General features: G+C 40.0%; 2 protein-coding genes across 2 annotated transcripts; both read right to left on the reverse strand.

The window, feature by feature from the left end:
• Positions 1 to 350: 350 nt before the first annotated feature.
• LOC132981115 (fibrous sheath CABYR-binding protein-like) lies at positions 351 to 8837 on the reverse strand. The gene is made up of 5 exons (XM_061047429.1): positions 8658 to 8837; positions 5161 to 5258; positions 4746 to 4818; positions 1556 to 1831; positions 351 to 1522 (listed from the first exon to the last, which is right to left on the reverse strand). The coding sequence occupies exons 1-5, from the start codon at positions 8728 to 8730 to the stop codon at positions 1338 to 1340; spliced, it is 705 nt and encodes a 234-aa protein (XP_060903412.1). The 5' UTR covers positions 8731 to 8837; the 3' UTR covers positions 351 to 1337.
• Positions 8838 to 14887: 6050 nt separating this feature from the next.
• Positions 14888 to 19117, reverse strand: LOC132980839 (ras-related protein Rab-33B-like). The gene is made up of 4 exons (XM_061047192.1): positions 18870 to 19117; positions 18497 to 18740; positions 15598 to 15776; positions 14888 to 15510 (listed from the first exon to the last, which is right to left on the reverse strand). The coding sequence occupies exons 2-4, from the start codon at positions 18713 to 18715 to the stop codon at positions 15183 to 15185; spliced, it is 726 nt and encodes a 241-aa protein (XP_060903175.1). The 5' UTR covers positions 18716 to 18740; positions 18870 to 19117; the 3' UTR covers positions 14888 to 15182.
• Between the last annotated feature and the right edge of the window lie 240 nt (positions 19118 to 19357).

Raw genomic sequence — 19357 nt, forward strand, 5'->3', positions numbered from 1 at the left:
ATACATTTTTTTTAGCACACAAAAACAATCCGGGGTGTAGAATTTAAATGAGGCCTTAGGGTAGCCTTCTAAAGCATGAACGTGGCTCAGGGATTCAGCAGGAGGGGGGAGCATTTCTACAGGTGGGGGGGGGGGGGGGGGTGTCTACATCTACAATACAGTTGTTTCTATGCTTACTGTGGATCAGATCAGAATGTTGCAGAGTAAACCTATGCTACCAAGCCCTTGGCAATATATTTAAATGCATGTCAATTTAAAAATAGATGATGATGTTCGAGTGATATTCACTGAAGAGACCATACATGCAACAAGTCAACATGTAGTAGCAAAAAATGAAGAGAAAAGTCATCTTAATATCGATCCAGTGATATTTATTCTTTGAAATCTTAACTGTATTATTATATTGACAACAGAAACGGAAGAGAGTTCCCTGAAAGAGTTAAGTCTTACATGTAAAGAGGAAAGAGCAATCAGAAGTGAGTTGAACACAAAAAAACACCTTGAAGTAGGCTGGGCTGCAGACTGCTGTATAACTGGAGAAGTGACAAATCATTGAAATAACAGTATCTGATGGTGTGAGAGGAAAAAAAATAATTTGGACTGGCTCTGAGGAGATGTGCAAAATACGATGTTATTTAGAGCCAAGGAAACTAGACAAGATCTCCAGCCAGGAAAAGAGAAGCAAACTGGATTTTGGTCAAACTTTACACAGACAGTTAAAACTGAATGAAGCACAGTGACATTAGGTTTCATCTCTCCAATATTTTGCATAACAAACCTAACCTAAAAATGGGAAGATTCATGAGATACAAGCTGAATGTGAGCAAATTCTGAGCAGAGAAAGATTTTAACAGATGAGACTGAACATTGTCAACAATCAAATTGGCTGCATTCATTCCCCCTGCTGACATTTTAACAGGAAGGAAATGCAGTGCTGACCTGTTTTAAGGGCACTTCATTTTAAAGAACATTACTCGTCAACATGGTTCTATCCCTTTTATTACCTAGTTCAACACTCTACATCGGCCAAACCATGATTTGGATTTGCTCTGGTTGTAAAATCCCTAAAGAAACTCGATTGTTCTGAACTGAATCTACACAGGCAGCCTAATGCCAAATGTTCTGGTTTGGGACAGAAGGTTTGGGTGAGGTAAGGGCAGGAAGGCCCCAGAAAACTAGACTGATGAACCCCCGACTATTCTGCAAGTGTGTGTATTACCCACTATTAAAAAACAGGGGGGTTCACGAGTCCTTTCTCTGGGGCTCAGGGAGATTGGACAAAGCACAGCTAACCCCCAGCCCTCCTTTTCTGGGAAAACTAGCTAGCCATCACAGCTTTATGCAGCCACCTCTGCAGCAGGGGCAGCCTCAGCCTCAAGGGCTGGCGCGCCAGTCTCTGCCTCAGCAGGAGGGGCTTCATCTACTGGTGCCGTACCAGTGCTCTCAGCTGCAGGGGCCTCTGCTGGCGTCTCCTCTGTAGCACCCACTTCCTCAGCGACAGGAGCAGCTTCCACTACTTCAGGTGTAGCAGCTTCTTCTGCTGCTGCGACTGCAGCTACTTCTGCGACTGCAGCCACTTCCTCTGCGACTGCTGGCTCAGTTTCAGCCTCAGCGACCACCACCTCAGCGGCCACGGCGGGTGCTTCTTCCACCACTGCCTCAACGACAGGTTCAGCAGCCGTCTCTGCCACGGGTTCTGCAGGGGTGGGTTCTGAGTCGGCAACAACTTCAGCGGATGGTGGTGCCTCCTCCACTGGGACAGGTTCAGCTGCTGGAGACGTCACTTCTGGTACTGCTGCGGCTTCTGGTGCAGGAGCAGCTTCTTCTGGAGCTACAGAAAGTTGAAATCCAAAAATCAATAAATGCAGTCTCTTTATTTATTTGATGTTGTGGTCAGAGAAACTAAAAAATTCCTGAAAATAAAGCTAATAAATGGAGCTGAGATTTGTGGGTCAATGTAACCACATGAACAGTTCTTGTGTGTCAGGCAAAAAAAAAAAAAGTGCTCATTGTGGATTATCCGATTTAAGATTAAATATTTCCTTAACAATAAAATGTCCAAAGCATGAGAACAAAATTATTTGGGCTTTTAAACTGGTTTGTGTAATTAAAGGAACACATTAGTGCAGTCTATATATATATACACACATCCCTCTTCCTGCATTTTATCCCATCTCTCCCCCTATCCCCTTCCAAGCCCGGCGCAGTCTAGGCCTGTGAAGTCTGTTTCTTCATGAGCCGGGGATCCAGCCGAAGATTTCTGCCTTTTAATAAGACAGTTTTTTCTTACCACTGTAACTTTTACTGCTTTGCTAAAGTGCTCATGATGGATAGGCCGGATCTTTGTAATATAACAATGAGTAAGGTCTTTTACCTGCTTTTTGTAACATAATAAGTAAGGTCTTTTACCTGCTTTTTGTAAAGTCTCTCGAGATAACACTTGTTATGAGTTGACGCTATACAAATAAAAATGTATTGATTAGTTAGTACACAGTGATGGGGTCAAACAGAACTTTTTCTGATGGTACAAATTCAAAGAAACATGGCATCAAAGTAAATGAATGGGCAAGAATACCATCAACCATTCTATTGTTGAAGGTCAGGAGCTGATGTCTTAAGGGGCCAAAGGTAAAGCAGCATAATATTAGCAAAGTGAAGGATAATCCTTCATCCTTATATGTCAGCCTCAGGACAGAAATATAACTGCTGACCTCACTGAAGCTGTGGGTCTCACTCACTAAGGAACTGTTTTAATCCTTTATACAGATCTTGAGTACACAGAGACACCAACAAGGGAATGATTCAGCAGTATTTAGCTGATTATTGATTAGACAATTAGTACATGCCTATAAAAACAGCTGAATTTACATATTTATAATCACTATGGAGTTTAAGTGATGATTGATGGCCATGTTTAATGGCTCAAGCCAGAATTCAAAAGTAAAATGTAGCCTTACAGATTATCTAATTTCAAGGCACCACTATGCAATACACTCAAATTCAATAGGTCTCATAATTCTTGAAAACTTACAAGATCATGTAAATCATTGCATTCTTGCATCTTTAATGTGGCTCAAAGAAAAGCCATGCAGGTTGGTTGTTCCACCGTTTAGCATGACGTTGAAACTTGAGGTTAAAATCAAAATGTCTTGTCGGGTTAAACTCAGTTGTTGAGCGTGCGCCCCTCATGGCTGTTCTGGTTCGAATGGATTGCAATGCTTTCTACCACAAAGATAAAATCCTTATTCAAAGTCTACTGTGATTACATTTTGTCATCTACACAATTAAGTCTAAATTCCATCAGGTAATCCTTAAGAGCCAATAAAGAATTCTAAGGTTAACATTTCATTTGATCACTATGGTGATATTCTCCCTGCAGTGAGCATGTTAGTTAGCATTAGCAGTTACCCCTAAACAGCTTTGTAGCGACAAGCATGGCTCGTAAAGTATTCCAGAAAATGGATCAAACGTTAGCATTTTTTTTTTTTTTAAGATACCCAATTGTGGAACTTTGGGAAAAAGTGTATGATTGTTGCGGTGCCATGAAGAGCACACTAGTGAAGCTCTTGGGTTTGGGTTTTATTCCAACCTGGTTGAATTTTTGAAATATTGAAGAACAGCTTACATTTGCACATAGTGTGTCACAGCTTCCATTGTGGGATAAATTAATCTGATCTAAGAAGTTAAATTTTAAAGGCAAACGAAGAGAAGTCAAACAAATCTGAGCACATATCAACTCGTGCAGCTCAGGAAAACGAAAGTATACAGTTATTATCCTTTTAATTAATGCATGATCTTTGACCGCAATCCCTTTATCATCACAAGGTCAAGCATAATGTGTGGTGGTACCTGTAGTACTCCATGGAGCTGAGCTTTAACTTCCAGGCTGCATGTATACAACTGAACTAATGGCAGTCATCTGCTTATCCCCCGTTAGTAGTTAGGTACTGCGGGCGCAGGGCCATGATTGTGCCGGGCTCAAACAGGCTGAATAGACAAATAATTTGCTGACAGAAATCAAAACTGACAGGAGAGCTAAAGCCATTGAGAGAGATCAGTCTACCATGTTGGATGTTTGGGTGGTGAAGCCAGAACCCACAGAAGCAAGAAAGATCGTCTGCTTTCACTCTCTGAATACTGTACTGACTATTTGAATAACTCCCAACAAAATTAAGATAATTCATTCAAAATAATGTGGTTGCTGGTAGCCTTGTTTATTACTATCCAATCTCTCCCCCCCACCCCCCAAAAAAAGCATGAAAGCCCTCAAATAAATCTTAAAAAGTCTCAAAATAATCTGGAGAAAATCAAGCTAGCAGAGTTATATTTCTTTAATTAAACTCTACAAAAAAAGAGAAACAAAAATAGAAATGATGTCAGAAATCTTGACAACTTGCATCTTGATGCTATATTATATTGGCTTTAGGGTAAAATGTCAGTATCTCAGGATTTCTGATTACTTAACCACAATAAAAGTGTATGCACAAATTGAGAGTTCTATTTACTTTGTAATTAACACATCATTTGGTGATGTTTCTGCACAATAATAATGTAGTCTGTTATGAGCTGATCAACAGGTTTTAGATTCTCAACATACCAGACTAAGATGTTAAATACAATCACTGAGCATATTAAATAACAGCAATTATTAGGACAGCTATTTCAACTTAATCAGAATCCAGCTGTGGACTTAAGATTGAAAATGCAACATCATTTGTGCTTTCTTGATTGTTTGTGTTACTGACCCTTTGCTGCAGAGCCCATGTTGGCCAGTCTGTCCTCATAGCGCTCACTATCACCGTTGACCGTCTTGTAGGCCTGAGGGAAAGAGAGCAGATATGCACTTATTGTATTGCAGCACACAAATGATAACAGTATTACAAAATACAACCTTATCCTAACAGTAAAAACAAAGCTGCCAAGAGCCTGACAGTACACATGAAGTCTGGCTGGACAATAGCTGTGTGTAGAACACACAAAGAACCTCCTGTGTGTCTCAGTGTCTGACCTGAGCCTTCATGTTAACTGGTTCCCAGTTCACACTAGCCAAGACACCACAATGTAAAAATCACAGCCACTGCTGTGGTTTGGAAGTGGAGGTCAGGCCTTGCACTGGTGTTTCATTAACCTGGAGTGCAGAAATCTCTAACAAGTACTCACATAGACAACTGCAGCAGTGAGGCCTCCTCCACACAGAACAAAGTACGCCATGTTGGTGGAGCCACCAGGGATCCCAAAGGCCATGTGCCGCACTGGAACTGGAGAGAGACACAAAAAAGAAAACATTATATTAAAGGTTCAAATGTTGGAGGTGGCTGTAGTGGTTTGGGGAATAGTTCATGCTTAATATATTATTAATGAGGGAAACACTTGTATGCATTAATAAAATGTTTTTTCCCACCCCAACATTTACTTAAAGGTCAGCCATGTTTCTACATCATGTGACATCAAGTCTGAACTCCACAGATTGTGTACAATTTCTTCCTCCAAGTTTTTTTTTCCCTGTCTCAAGAAAGCCTTCCCATGATTTCAACCTGAAGACTACTTGTTCCCACCCCAATTATTCAGGCATCCCTTGAATGCAGGGTGAGCATTGATAATAAGTGAAAGTCAGGGCAAAAGGACAGCTTGTTTAAGAATTAATAGGTTGTTTCAGGAACCACTTGGCAGACTGCATTCTGATAGCGTCAATGTGTCATCATCCCTTAATCCAGTTACACAAGACAGCTCTGCTCATTTGTAGCAGAGGAGATGGAAAGATTTAGCAGCAGCCAAACTAAACACCAAACTGTCCTTAAACTAAACCCCCAGCACACACAAACAAACATTGAAGCACTTCCTGCTTGACGGACTCGATCTCCAAAACAACAAGCAAGTAGGCTTGAATTTCTAGGAACTAGTCCTTCAACATGTGTCAGGAATCATTAATGATCCATCAAATGCTTTCCATGCTGTTGTTGAGTTTGGCTGATTAAAAACTCTGCACAAACTGATTTGCTGGTGTTTAAAGGATTGCCAGTGGTGCATGCAGAGGAGGCCATAAATAAAACGCCCTGCAACACTGCCTCAGCCTAATCTCTTTCCACTTAGACCTCACACACACACCACAAGGATGGTGTGCATGCACAGGTTTACAGTACATATGATATCTTTAGCATGATTTACACAATCTGTGTGTACATGGTTGACTCAGCAAGCTGAGTGGGCCATCTGAAGCAGCAAGAGAACACAATGTACGGCACACACCCCCTTTTGTCCTTCCCCTGTTACATGTGTGTTTAAGCTAATCATAACTCCCCTGTGACTTTTACTCTGGCAGCTTGTATCTATATGAAGACATGAAAGTGTGTCACCTGTTCAATCACTCACAGGTTAACATGATACTGGGATGAGTTTCCATTAATAAAAATGTTTCAAATTGAATGGAAACAGCTGACCACCAGATCTCATTCTTAAATCAATTGTCACTGAAACATAAAAAGTAAAAGCTGGTTTTGCAAGTCATGATCTCCCCGACTGCCCTGCCCATTTATGTTAGTTACATCTTATGAGGTAGCAAACCTTGACTTCCAAATATCAAGGAGTGTTATATGTAAAGTCCCTGTAAACTTGTTTGTATTAAATGTCAATTAGAAAGGAATTGCCTAAAGGAACCAATAGACAACTTTCATCTGAACCTGCAGCTTGATTTATCTTCATGAGGGCCGTGTGGTGACCTTTACAAAGGTCACAATACATGGAGTCAAAGCATGACCCTAGGTGGCCATGTTGCGTGAATTCTACTTTCTATGGAGGTTAACTATTTAGGACTTGCAAACCATTAGCCTACTTAGCATTCCCTTTTAGTAAGGTTTCTTCATTTAAAGATACCTTTGTTCAGTTAGGTCAAATTCAGAAGTGACTTTCATTAGGCGAAGACTTTTTGGAAAGTATTGTTTAAAATGGTAACATATAGATACATTTTGATGCTGACTCGAGCAGATAGTTTGCTTAGCACAATGGCAGGATAAAGGCAATCTAGATTAGTTTGAGCGCATTGAACAAAATAAGTCAAACAAGCAGCAACCTTCAATTGTTTTGGTTCAATCCAAAGAAAAATGACACATTGCTGTTTTAAGACGAGTAGTGAAACTGAAGTAGTGACTTTACAGCCAGGCACATTAACCCTGTGAAACCAAAATACATCATTTTCAGATTTTGATTTATGTTCTGATGAAACTAATACGATTTTAAATAGTGTTCCTTGGCAAGTTCAAGGGTTGGTTTCGGTCAATTCAGTTACCTTTGAGCCAAATTAGATTGATCTAAGCTGGCTGTTGGATCAGGCCAAATATGTGATTAATTAGTCAAGCCACATTGAGGAAACCAAAACTGAGCTTGTAATGTTGTGGATACTGAGTACACGCAGTAATAAGTCCTCTAATACCCATGACACAGCAGCACTACGTAGGACAAGTCCAAGTACAGGTTATTTATACGAGTAATCAGTTAATCCCTGCAGTGAGGTACAAGCCTGTAAAAATGGACACGCATGTCAGGCAACAGCATGCAAGATGGCTGCTATAATAGCAGAGACACATGTGTGGACATATAGTTGTGTGAAGGTGCTCTTCTGCTACTGTCTGTCACTGTGCTCACTGAGATAGATGAGGAGGGGGCAGGGATGTATGCAGACCTGCAGGGCGACCAGCAAGAACTGGCAAACACTGCCACATTTTATCAGTCTGCTAAAAGAAGACTTGTCTTTCAGGGAGACGCTAGTCTTACCTGAGGTTTTTTTTTTTTTTACAGGAAATTAAAGCAGCAGTTCACCCTCAGGCCGAATTCCACATGTTTAGACACCGAATGATATAGAAAAGAACAATCATCCTGAAAATACAAGTGAGCCTCAAACCCCCTCTACACTACATGCAAACGCCCCAAGGGGGCTAATAATTAGATATGCAGCACCAAAATTTATTTTAAGTCACCACAGGTTTAATATATATTAACTCGTTGTAGACAAAGCCACGTTTTTAAAACAGAATTCAGGAGGGCTCAAACTTCTGCAGAGCACGGTTGATCGCCATGTGGTCAACCTCAAAGAGGTCCTAGGACAACGTGTAACTACCACAGTGAATCGCTCTGAATTTGGCATTTCTTTGCAAAATGATCCCAACTCCCCCGTTAACATTAAAAACCGAATGCAATTCATGCAGCTTAGTTAAAAAAAACGAAGAATGAGACGAGTTAGTGTCGTGTATGTGATGCGCTCTTTCATAACCACTCTGCAAGAACTGCGTGTTCCCAAAGCAGGACACACCTCCTCCTCCTCACTGATTGTCTGCACAATGGAAAGCACTCAAACGCATCTTTCTTCGGACTTAAACATATTCCAAATACATTATAGATTATGCTGATGAAAAGAAACCTCTCTTGTAGAAGTTTAGTTTTAGTTAACAGATTTTTACAAGTTAAAAGGCTTCACTTTGAGCAGATTTAAAGTCCATTAGTCAGTCAGAAAACATCCCAATTAATCCATTCGTTTGATTCAAAGGGAGCAAGCATATGCCCGAGACAGGGGGAAAAAAAGCTCAACTTTACCTTAATTGCTGTTTTAATTTGAAAACAAAGCGTGCCAAACTGTTAAAGTGTCAACAATCAACAACTCGACTCACCGGTTCTGGATGTTGGCTCGAAAACCCTCCGTGCCAGCGGCCCGACCCTCTGCAATGCCCGTCTGCAGAACATGTTTACTCGGTTATTAGCAGCAGGTAAATGAGTGCCTATCCGCGTTTTCAAGCAGGTTTTAAAGATGATTGAGGAGGAGCGCTGAGCAGCTGTCCAATACTGATTGCAAGGTGGACACCCCCTTTCCAGAGGAGAATTCTGCTCCACCGCGCCCCCTAGAGGATGGAATAGTGTGAGAGCGTAATGGTCTCTTGATAGTCTTCTGATAGTTTTACTTTGAGTTTGTCTTATAGTTCAGTGATATAAAACATTTTCTATAATATAAGTGTTTCTGTACAGACGCAGCATTGCTGAAGTTGGCCTACGTCACATGAGCTGCAGGTGATTATCCATTGGACATGGTACTGTGTAGAAATCAGCCCTAAAATACTTTGAAATCATGCTGCCATTGCTGTGAGTGCAGGATCAGACATCCCTCAGGCTGCTTTCAAGAGGATTACAGTCCCATCTGGTTGCATGGAAAGAGACAGTGAACTGTGGTTGCATAACACAACAACACTGCCCCACTACTTCTGTAGACCTGCAATATGCACGAGCCAAATCTAGACGTAGAGGTGTGAGAACGAGAGATGACGTCATTTCTGCTTTCATATAGAAACGTCATGAGTGACTTTAATGATGTTGTGTGTTGTATTGATGACCACAGTTCATTTAGAATCCATATACGATGCAGTGTCTTTGTCGCCCTCCAGTGGTTATAACATGCAAACAGAGGTTTATCTCCCTTAGCCGTTACTCTATCTGTTTTGGCGTATTCACTAGTTTTGATTAGTTTATTAAGCAAGATTGTATTGTGCTTAATTGTGTCCTTTGTGTAACCTTAAATAAAATAAGTAGGTCCAAGTACTTAAAATGATAATACAATGTATAACATACGATGGAGGACTAGAATATTTGATTTCAATAGCCTACATTTAAACACAAGCATATCATAAGGACGTGTGTGGTTTTTTAAAATCTATTTCACATGGCAGGACAGCTTTAGTGTCTTTGACAATGTTTCAGGCCCCCGAGAGAAGATGTCAATCTAAACATCATGAAGACTTTCATTCACACCAGACTTTCTCTGATCGGTGTGAAACTGTGTATTAGATTGTGTTATTTTGAGGATGGGTCCGTGCCAAAGCTTTTCAAACAATGCTAGTGCTACAGCTCAAAGGGTGACTTCATTTGCTCTTTGTTTGGATCAGAACTAACCATTCAAGGTCAAAATGCAGAGGTTTTTTTCCCAATGGAGTCTGGTGATAACAACCTTTTTCTTTATCTTCTTATTCTTTAACAAACATGTTTCTCTCCGTAGGGTCCTTTCTGAAATTATGTCAGACAGAATAACAATCTGAGCCTGTTAGTTAACAAAACAGACTTCCATTTTCACTTTACTCTAGTTTATAAAAACAAAAAAATAATTAAGTTGTTTTGATAATTGTAGTTGTTAAAGACTCTTATCAAAAGAAAGCATTCAAAGTGTTTTTGTTTTTTTCATTATTGTCCAGTGAGATCAGGATGGTTGTGAGATAAACACACTCATTGGTTGTTTTTGGATCAATCAATCAATCAATCAATCAATCAATCAATCAATCAATCAATCAATCAATCTCCTGTTTAATGTCATTTTACCTTGTCACTCAAAACAAGCCTCTTTCTCAAACACCTGACTCACCTGATGTCAAACAGTTTGAGGCTGAAATAGAATTTAAACTTGAGTTGTGCTTTAAATCGCTTCATTGCAACACACAGCTGATGAAGGACGTGAACAGAGGAAGAGACAGGAAAGAGGCGAGGTGAGGCGTTGTGTGTGAGGCAGAGGAATTGGCACAAAGTGAGCAGATTATTGTTTTTGTGAGGAAACGCAAAAATAAAGAAGTTATGAATGTAATAAAACAACAAAGTGCTGAACAGGATTTCATATTCATTCAAATATATTGCATATATAGATACTAAAAATATTAACTTTGTTAACACAACAGGAATTCAGTTGATTTATTATTCAAGTAGGAGAAAAATCATGTGGATGACTTATTGTTTCCCCATTATTATTTAAATCTGAGGGTAAGTTAAGGAGCTTGGTAGCCATGAATTGAAACCCCTCTCATTGTTCTTATGAGGCCCTCTTTATATCGAAGTTCCACTTCCCTTAAACTACAAATATATACAACATTAATGTCCTGTTTTTACTTGTATTTATCAGGGAAGGACTCTTTGCATCTTTGACAATGTTTCAGCCCTCTGAAAGAAAACATCAACCAATCAGCATCCGCCTTAAGGGTCACAGAACTTTCTTGAATTAGCTGCTTTGGTGTTGCGTTCAATGAACCACACAGACATCTAAAGGAATGTGTTTGTTTCAACTCTAGTTTTATTGGGTAATTCAAAGTGTTTTTTCTTCTTTAATGTGAATTCATAGAGTGCATGCATTAGGTGTGTATTATAGTTTAGAGGTTTTAAATTGAATTGGGAAAACATAAAGTCAAACCTTTATAACAACAAAGTCAAACAGTAACACAAAGTAGCCGCTCAAGCAGCAGTACATCAGATATTTCCTGTGTTCTACAAGGTTCAACTACTGGTTTTGGCAGTGGAGTCTGCAGGAGCTTTAGAGAGAGCGATGTCTGTTTCTGCTGAATAACTGCTTCACACTCTTTAACAAAGGTCTTTTTCTATCAGTGACAAAAAAACAAGCACAATCACAACCTTGAAAGACCTTGCAGATAATTAAAAAGATTTGAGAAATATGATTACAAAGAACTTATTTACTAAATAAAAAAGGGAACCTATAGGTTTAAGTTAGATATTTCCCTTTGAACCATGCATAAAAAAAAAACTAAACCTAAAAAATAAAATAAAATATTTCAGGCTTTGCATAATTGACCTATAGGAATTACTTCTGAAGAACTGGAGGATTAACATCTACAAAAAAAAGAAAGTAAACTAGACATTATTTGTCACACATTGTAGTCCCAGGTCAATCCAGCAGAGGGCAGCATAGTCAAGTACCAGGTGTTTAGGGTGATACCTGTGAGCAGATGTGTAGCATTGGGAGGGGAAATGGAAGTAAGGCCAGGAATGCAACGAGGTCAGCTTACCAGGTCACTGCAGAGCCTCACTATCATCATCATGCTGATTCAGCAGAACTCTGAGGCAATCATCTCTGTCTACACAAGGTCAAATCAAGTAAAAGAGGACATGTGATATATGACAAATCAACATCTTCATGAGACATTTGCAACACTTTCTTAAAGTTGTCAGACATCACTGAAGCTGCTTCAGTAAAGTTTTATAATGAATGCCTTACCTACAATATGGCGGAATATGAAAAACCTTTGAAAAGACAAAAGTCTGATGTGTAAATACATTTCAGTCACTGAGTATCATGCAGGGTCACTATTTCAAAGACTACAACTTAAGTCTGTGTTGCTCATGTCCTCTTACAAACTGTTAGAAATGGTTATTAACCACCCAGAAATCTACTTGAACAAGCAATGCATGATATAGAATAGAATAGAATAGAATTACTTTATTGATCCCAAACTGGGAAATTGTGGTGTTACAGCAGCATGTTATCAAAGCAAATAAAACAATATAAGAATAGATACATAGTAAATAAGCACTTAAAATATAAACAAATAAGAATAAGAAGATATTTATACATTAAGGATTGAACTTAACATTCTTACTGGTTAAAAAAAAGAGAGGTGTAAGTTTGCAAAAACAGTGATGGCAGTGGTAAATATGTAATAACAATATAGACGGTTCTACGAATGGATGTGTAACTTTCAAACGTTTCATTATATTTCACTTCTTTCATGGTTAATTAGGTTTTAGTATTCGGGTTAATGAAAGCCAAATCACCCTTCAAAATAAGTCGATGCAAAATGGAACATGGTGGGACTGCCTAATGTTCGTCTAGAGAGGGTAGTTAGAGTTCTCTTTATACCACTTCATAATCAGATAATCAAAACTAAGCTACTATCACTCATAAATGAATACATGTGGAGACGGGTTCTCGGGCTCTGGTCAGCAGGTAAGTATGTGACCTGTGACCTTTGCTCATAGCTCCTTGAATCTTCTTGGTGTTCAGGGGAAATAGTGATTTTAGTGTGTATCTTTTCAGAGTCAGCAAACAAAAGAATTACATTCCTACACTATCTCTTGATTATTTCCACTTTCACCAAATATTCAGAACATGAAGAGAACAGAAAACACGAAATGTCAAACAAAAAAAATCAGCTTCCTCTCCTCCCTCAGTTATTTCCTCCCCTGAGTCTAGAGACAGACTTCTACCAATCGCCTTCTGAATGTTGCACCAATGTGACACTGGCATTTGCACACATTATCCCCCCTCCCCCACCCCCACCCCGGCCTCACACACACACACACAGCTGTCTGTATCTCTGCTGTGTTGCTGGGTCTGCAGGAGTTTAAAGACCAGAGCAGGAGAGGTTCGCCCTCCTCATGTGACGACCTCTGAATCAGCGATTGGACACAGAATCACGACACGTGACACACTTCCAGATGCCCACAGTGCTCATGCACAAGACTGATGCATGACTGCTGTGATGTTTGATCCATTTGCACACAGTCCTCTGGTGGGAAGCCCTGAACAGCCAGGATTAGATTTGTATTAGAGTGTATCAAGTTTAACATCACACTGTATTTAAGTTACTCAATATATGATGAGTCAGCATATACAGATGTTTACATCTTCAAACTGTGGTCATTTTAATCTTACAGGAACATTTTAAAAGACATCTAGTGACTTTTAATACAATTAACCCTTTAGCTCTTTTTTCCTAAAAAAGTAGGAAGAAGCTCAACCTCAACAGTTCAACAGAGGGATGTCAGTTATTATATTAAAGTCAGAGACAAAACAAGTTATCTATTAAATGTAGTAATTCAAATGTACAATGATTTATTCTGCACAGCATGTTTCAAATACACAATGGTGAAAACAGAACTCATAAACTGAAGTGATGAATGTTCAGTAGAAAATGTGGAGACAGGAAACTGAAGTTACCCACACACACGCACACACACACACACACATGATGCCAAGCCCTGTACCCACACTGCAACAACAACAACAACAACAACAACAACAACACAAATGTGCTTAGTAAAGAAAACAAACTAGGCCCACAGATGATTACAGGGCAGTGGAGTGCAGGTGAGGGAAGCCTATTCTCACCAGTTTGAAGGTCAGTTTGCAAACTCACTCCAAAAATGTGGCAAGCAGAGCTGAACCTGCAGCGTTTGATTAAGAGGTTAGAGATTACAGAGAAACTATTACAAATCAATTCTTACATAACAGGCCAGAGCACAATGAATGTAGGTCACATGGTCATACTTCTGTAGTCTGTGTCGGAGTCCAGTATTTGAATTAAATAAATGATCATGTCTTTTGCCCATTAATAATAAGATCTCAGGCTCTAGCAGTCTGAATTCAATAGATTACCAAAATTATACTTAAATGACGTATTTCTGATGTTCCAGGTATATTGTGTTATCATGTATGGTTGTTGTTTCTTTTTTCACACACACTACCAGTCACATGATGGACGCCTGGCTAACAGCCGACACTAACACTTGGCATGACATTCACACTTCGTTAACATGATGATGGTGTGCTGGGAAAAATTTTTTTTTCTTTAATCATTTTGAAGGAGAATTGGAATAAATAAGCGATTTTTGAATTCTTCAAATGTTGGCTTTCCAGCTCCTTTTCATTCTACCTTTACGTTTGTGTCCACATCATGCCAGTCAGATTGCATGACAGTTATTTATACACCCTGGTGTTTTTGCAATATTCATGTCATGCTGTTGTTTTTCAAATGTCCAGTTTCTCTGATACATGATAACTTCCAAGTTGAAATGTTTTTCCTGTTATCTTATATACCTGACTTTGTACTGAGAAACATAGACGTGCCTGAAAAAGCAGCTTAAGTCAGTTTCTCAGTCATTAAACCAAAATGTAACGGCCATTGTGCCACATTGTCATTTCACAGTCTCTTCAAGGCTCAAACAATCTCATACTGATTGTGCAGCACAGCTATTAGTTATGGTTAACTGTAAAGCACAGGATGGGATTACAGCCACAGCCAGTTCTGTGAAACCAAATGTCAAAAAACTGAAGTAAATTTGGACCAGAACTTCCACTAAATACACTTTCACAGTCTTTTATTTGTCAGATATGTAAACAATGAAATCAAACATTTACACAACATTTCCAGTATTACATCTCCTTTCTTTAAAAATGTAGGGCTGTATATGAAAGTATAGTAAAACTGCATTTCTGATCTTTGGTCAAAAGTGAACATCGTAAATAATATTCTTATTCTCTCACATACACACACATACATGCACACACACAAACACACATGAACACACACACATACACACAATCACAGTAAAAAGTCACATTCTGCCATCTGAAAGTCCAACACTTCCTCTTTGTCTCAGCAGCATGCCCACTGCTCCTTCTCTGCTCGTTTCCTGCTCACGTTAAAGGACTTGTTGCACGCCGTGGCGTTCGCTCCTGAAACTTTCTTCTGCCTCTTTAACTTGGCGCCGAGAGCAACGACGATGTCCTCCAGCTTGTCCTGCTGATAAGGCACCTCCCCTTTACCCTGTCGAACCATCACACATTTGTCTGGTGGGTTTTTGGCAGAAGTCTCAAAAAACAACATGCCGTTGGCCTTGGCGTAACTCATTGCCAGGTCCTGGTTGACCTGGCCCTCGGTCCTCCGGGGGTCACGGAGGTCACTCTTATTACCCACCAGGAACCTGAGAGGAAGTCACACAGCGGGGACAGACAAATGAGAGAGGCTGAGCTGGAACAGACTGGTACAAACAGAGTGTTGGTGTAGTTACCTGGGGATGTCATGTCCGAGGGAGTTCTGCCTGCACTCCTCTACCCAGGCGGTCAGGCCGTTGAAGCTGGCAGGGCGGATCACGTCGTATATGAAGAGCACAGCGTGGACGTTGCGATAGTAGTGTTGCACCATGGACTTACGGAAACGCTCCTGTCCTGCTGTGTCCCACAGCTGGAGCTGGAGGGGAGAGGGCATCGGACACAAAACATAAGAACAACCCTTTTCACACATACAGAAATCTCCTGAAAAACTCTGGAGATTAGTCTACCCGGAGGTTCTTTAGGCTATGTGTGAACGCAAACAGACACATTTTCCGCACAGACTTTACCCGGAGTTTCTCCTCCAGACCCCTAGTGTTTTTTTTGCAGAAGGTCCGAGTGAGCTGATGTCTGAACGTGGCAGCATATACTCCAGAGATTTCATTTCGAGCCAATAGAAAGAGAATGACGTTTATATAGTGACCTAAAGTGTCTGCACGCGACCACTACGATCTCCGTGCACGTAATTAAACGTCTGCGTTCTGTTTTCTGTTCGTCAGTATGTTGTTCTCCTCTCTTTTGTGGATGTTGTCATTCCATTGGATTACACATAGCATTGATATAAAGACAAATATTCTCATTATAACGTTGTGTAGCGGACCCCCAGACAGGTAAAGTCCCCTGCTGTGAGGAGCATATGTGAACGGCTAGGTCGGGAGAATCTCCAGAGAAGTCCTCCTGTAAATATCTAGATATTATCCAGAGTGCATATGTGAAAACGGCTAAAGAGGAAGCTAATGAGTAGGAAGGCACGGAAAGGAATAGAAAACATGTTGTGAAATACCACAAAACAGGCACAAAAAACCACCACATGCAGAGCATGGCAATGAGTCATCACAGAGAGGGAACATGTTCTGATGGTTAGAAAGTCTGATCTATCTGTTGGGCTTTGTCAGAATGTCACTCTAAAACCCTCTTTTAGAAAAGTTCTAAATAAACAGATTTTTATTCATGTTAAGAGAAGTGTCAGGTCTTACATGGTCATAGAGCTGGACATGTACTGGAGTTATGATTGTATTTATCTTTGCATACAGTCTTTGAAGTTCTGAAAACTTGGGAATTGGCTTTTCATTTGTTAATTTCGACTTGTGGCTTGATTAGGACGCCCTCAGGAATTTGAGATTTCATTTGATTGATGGCAGACCAACTGTTTGGACTGAGATTTGACTTGTATGGCAAGAGACAGTGGACATGAGACCTGAACTGTTTACCTTCAGACTTTTACTGAGACTTGAATGATTTATGTCATGTCTTAAAACTTGCCATGATAGAGCTGAGAATTGGTTTGGACTAACACTTTACTTCATTGACTTGAGACTTGGCTTGAGACCTGATTCACAACATTACCCAACAGTCCCATGACTGGTCTTGAAACATGGCAGACTTGCGACTCGGTTTGGACTAACAACTTTCTGAAGAGACTTGAGACTTGGTTCAAGCCTTGACTTGACTTACTTTAAACTTGACTCACAACTTAACCCACCTGTCTCATGACTTGTCTTAAAACATGTTGTGATAGACTTGTGACTTGGTTTAACCTGAGTTTTGACAGGAGACATGGCTAACATTACATGACCTATTTTGACCTGACTCGATAAACCAAACCTCGAATTAAATTGGAAACGTGTAAAGATTGATTAAAAACTAGTCTTTGTGGACAGGATTATTTACAATAGGGACTTGTCTTGAGTCTTAAAATGACTGCCTTGACTTGTGTGTGTGTGTGAAGGCAGTTTAGATCTTATGACTTGACCTGGTAGAGAGGAGACATGGTTAACAAAACTTTGAGTTATTAGGACTTTACGAGATTGACTTGAGACTTGTTGGGACATACTGTACACTTGGTTTGAGGCTTAACTTTATTTTTTTAAGCCTAGGACCTGGACTGACCTTTGACCTGATAAGATGAGACCAATTGAGAAACTTATATTGACAGACTTGAAACTTTGACTTTTCACAGTCTGACCGTAAGTGACCTATGATTTTTCTTACAACTTTTCTTTGTTGGCTTGTGTTGGGACTCATGTTTGGTGACTTGAGACTTGGTTTGGTAAAATGATACTGAGTTTGATGAACTCAGGGCAACATCCACAAACAATTGAGGTGCATGAGATGTTTCTTTGACAGGTACAATAATGCTGAACATATGACACAAAACTGTACACAAAGCTCATAACCAGCTCCAGTTCTAAACAACTACCCCACACACCCAGCGTATTAAAAGACAACAGTCAGTTGTATTTACAAGATGGTGATAAATTAAAAATGTTCACACCTTAACTGCAGGGTACCAAAATCAGACCTGAATTTATATTTATTTTCTTTAATGAAGCATGTAATGTTCAGAGTGATTTACAAGCAGCATTAGCTGTGCATTAGGTCTGCCGATTGTGTGAAATCCAGAGAATTCCCATTCATTCGTTTTATGGGACAAATAACTCATTCAGCCCAGCTACACTGCAGGACACTACCAAAGAGCCTCAGGGGATATTTAAGGCTAACAATGCTGGATAAAATACGATAATGTCACGTTTAAAACGTACACTTACATCACCTGATTGAATCTAACACACATTTATGATGACCTTTCTCACACATGGGGCTTCAGGGTGTTTTGTGGTTTGTTCAGGCTGTGTTCGGCTTTTGTACAGCCAGTGAGCAGCTCTGATTTGAACAGATTTTTGGAAAGTGATTTAGGTTAAGAGCTAACATCATTTACATTTCAGTTTGTTAAGAATTTGAAAACAACATCGGATTGAAGATCACCACTGTGCGTAAAAGTGGCACGTTGAGTTGAACCAGAGGTTTGCTGTAGTTGAATGTTTTTACTTTATGTGATGCACTAAGTTTGTCACTTACCTTGATTTTCTCTCCGTCGACATCCAGGACTTTCTCGCGGAAGTCCACCCCGATGGTAGCCTCCACTCTGCTGGGGAACTCCCCGGCACAGAGTCGGTGTGTGAGGCAGGTCTTCCCCACCCCGGAGTCTCCGATCACCAGAACTTTAAAGGTGCGGGAGCGATTTAGAAGCGAGGACACGCTGCTCATAGAGTTTGACAACTCAAGAGATGACTCCATTTACAGGTCAAGAACAAGAACAATCCTGGTGGAGAAATGCGCAGAATGCGCTCGGCGTTTTAGTTGATCCCAAAGACAAATAGTAGAGATGTAACGTCGCTTGTTCCGAGAAAAAAAAATATTTTAATGTCTAAGTTTCCGATAAATAGCTCACTGACAAGTATTCCCTCGTTAAGTAAGCTGAATGAGAGGAGAAGTGTGTAGGGTTTGCCCCTCTGCTTCAGTTGGCAGCGTGGTGATTATTGGAGTGTGAGGGTGGAGAGTTGATCATATGACAAGCAGGCATCAGCATATGGCTTTGCTTTGGTTCGGGTGGATTCCTCTGCAAATATTCAAGGGATCGGTTACTTAAGAAAATGAACACAATTGTTTTAATAAAGGTCCCTGAACATTTAGTAACATCTCACTATATGGAAAAAAACTAAATTCTCGTCCATTTTTGTAATCAACTGTCATGGGGGGGATTATGACCCCTAGGCAAAAACACGTAGAGACCCTCCAGCCCTTAATACATCACAGAGTCACAGGTAGGCCTAAAGTCATTCGAGATTAATTTACATCCTTCAGTATTTGTTTTGTGTCTCTGGTTATTTTGCACTTTTTTGTAATTTTTGGCCCTAGTGATGTTTTTTCATCTTCTAT

This window comes from Labrus mixtus, chromosome 2, assembly GCF_963584025.1.
Source record: "Labrus mixtus chromosome 2, fLabMix1.1, whole genome shotgun sequence".
NCBI lineage: Eukaryota > Metazoa > Chordata > Actinopteri > Labriformes > Labridae > Labrus > Labrus mixtus.

Coding starts and splice junctions, on each gene's coding strand:
- LOC132981115 (XM_061047429.1), bottom strand. CDS start 8,730: ATGTTCTGCAGACGGGCATTGCAGAGGGTCGGGCCGCTGGCACGGAGG. Junction 5,259..8,657: donor CGAGCCAACATCCAGAACCG/GTGAGTCGAGTT, acceptor GTCTCTCTCCAG/TTCCAGTGCGGCACATGGCC. Junction 4,819..5,160: donor TCACTGCTGCAGTTGTCTAT/GTGAGTACTTGT, acceptor TCTTTCCCTCAG/GCCTACAAGACGGTCAACGG.
- LOC132980839 (XM_061047192.1), bottom strand. CDS start 18,715: ATGGAGTCATCTCTTGAGTTGTCAAACTCTATGAGCAGCGTGTCCTCG. Junction 15,777..18,496: donor TCGACGGAGAGAAAATCAAG/GTAAGTGACAAA, acceptor TCTCCCCTCCAG/CTCCAGCTGTGGGACACAGC. Junction 15,511..15,597: donor CTCGGACATGACATCCCCAG/GTAACTACACCA, acceptor ACTTCCTCTCAG/GTTCCTGGTGGGTAATAAGA.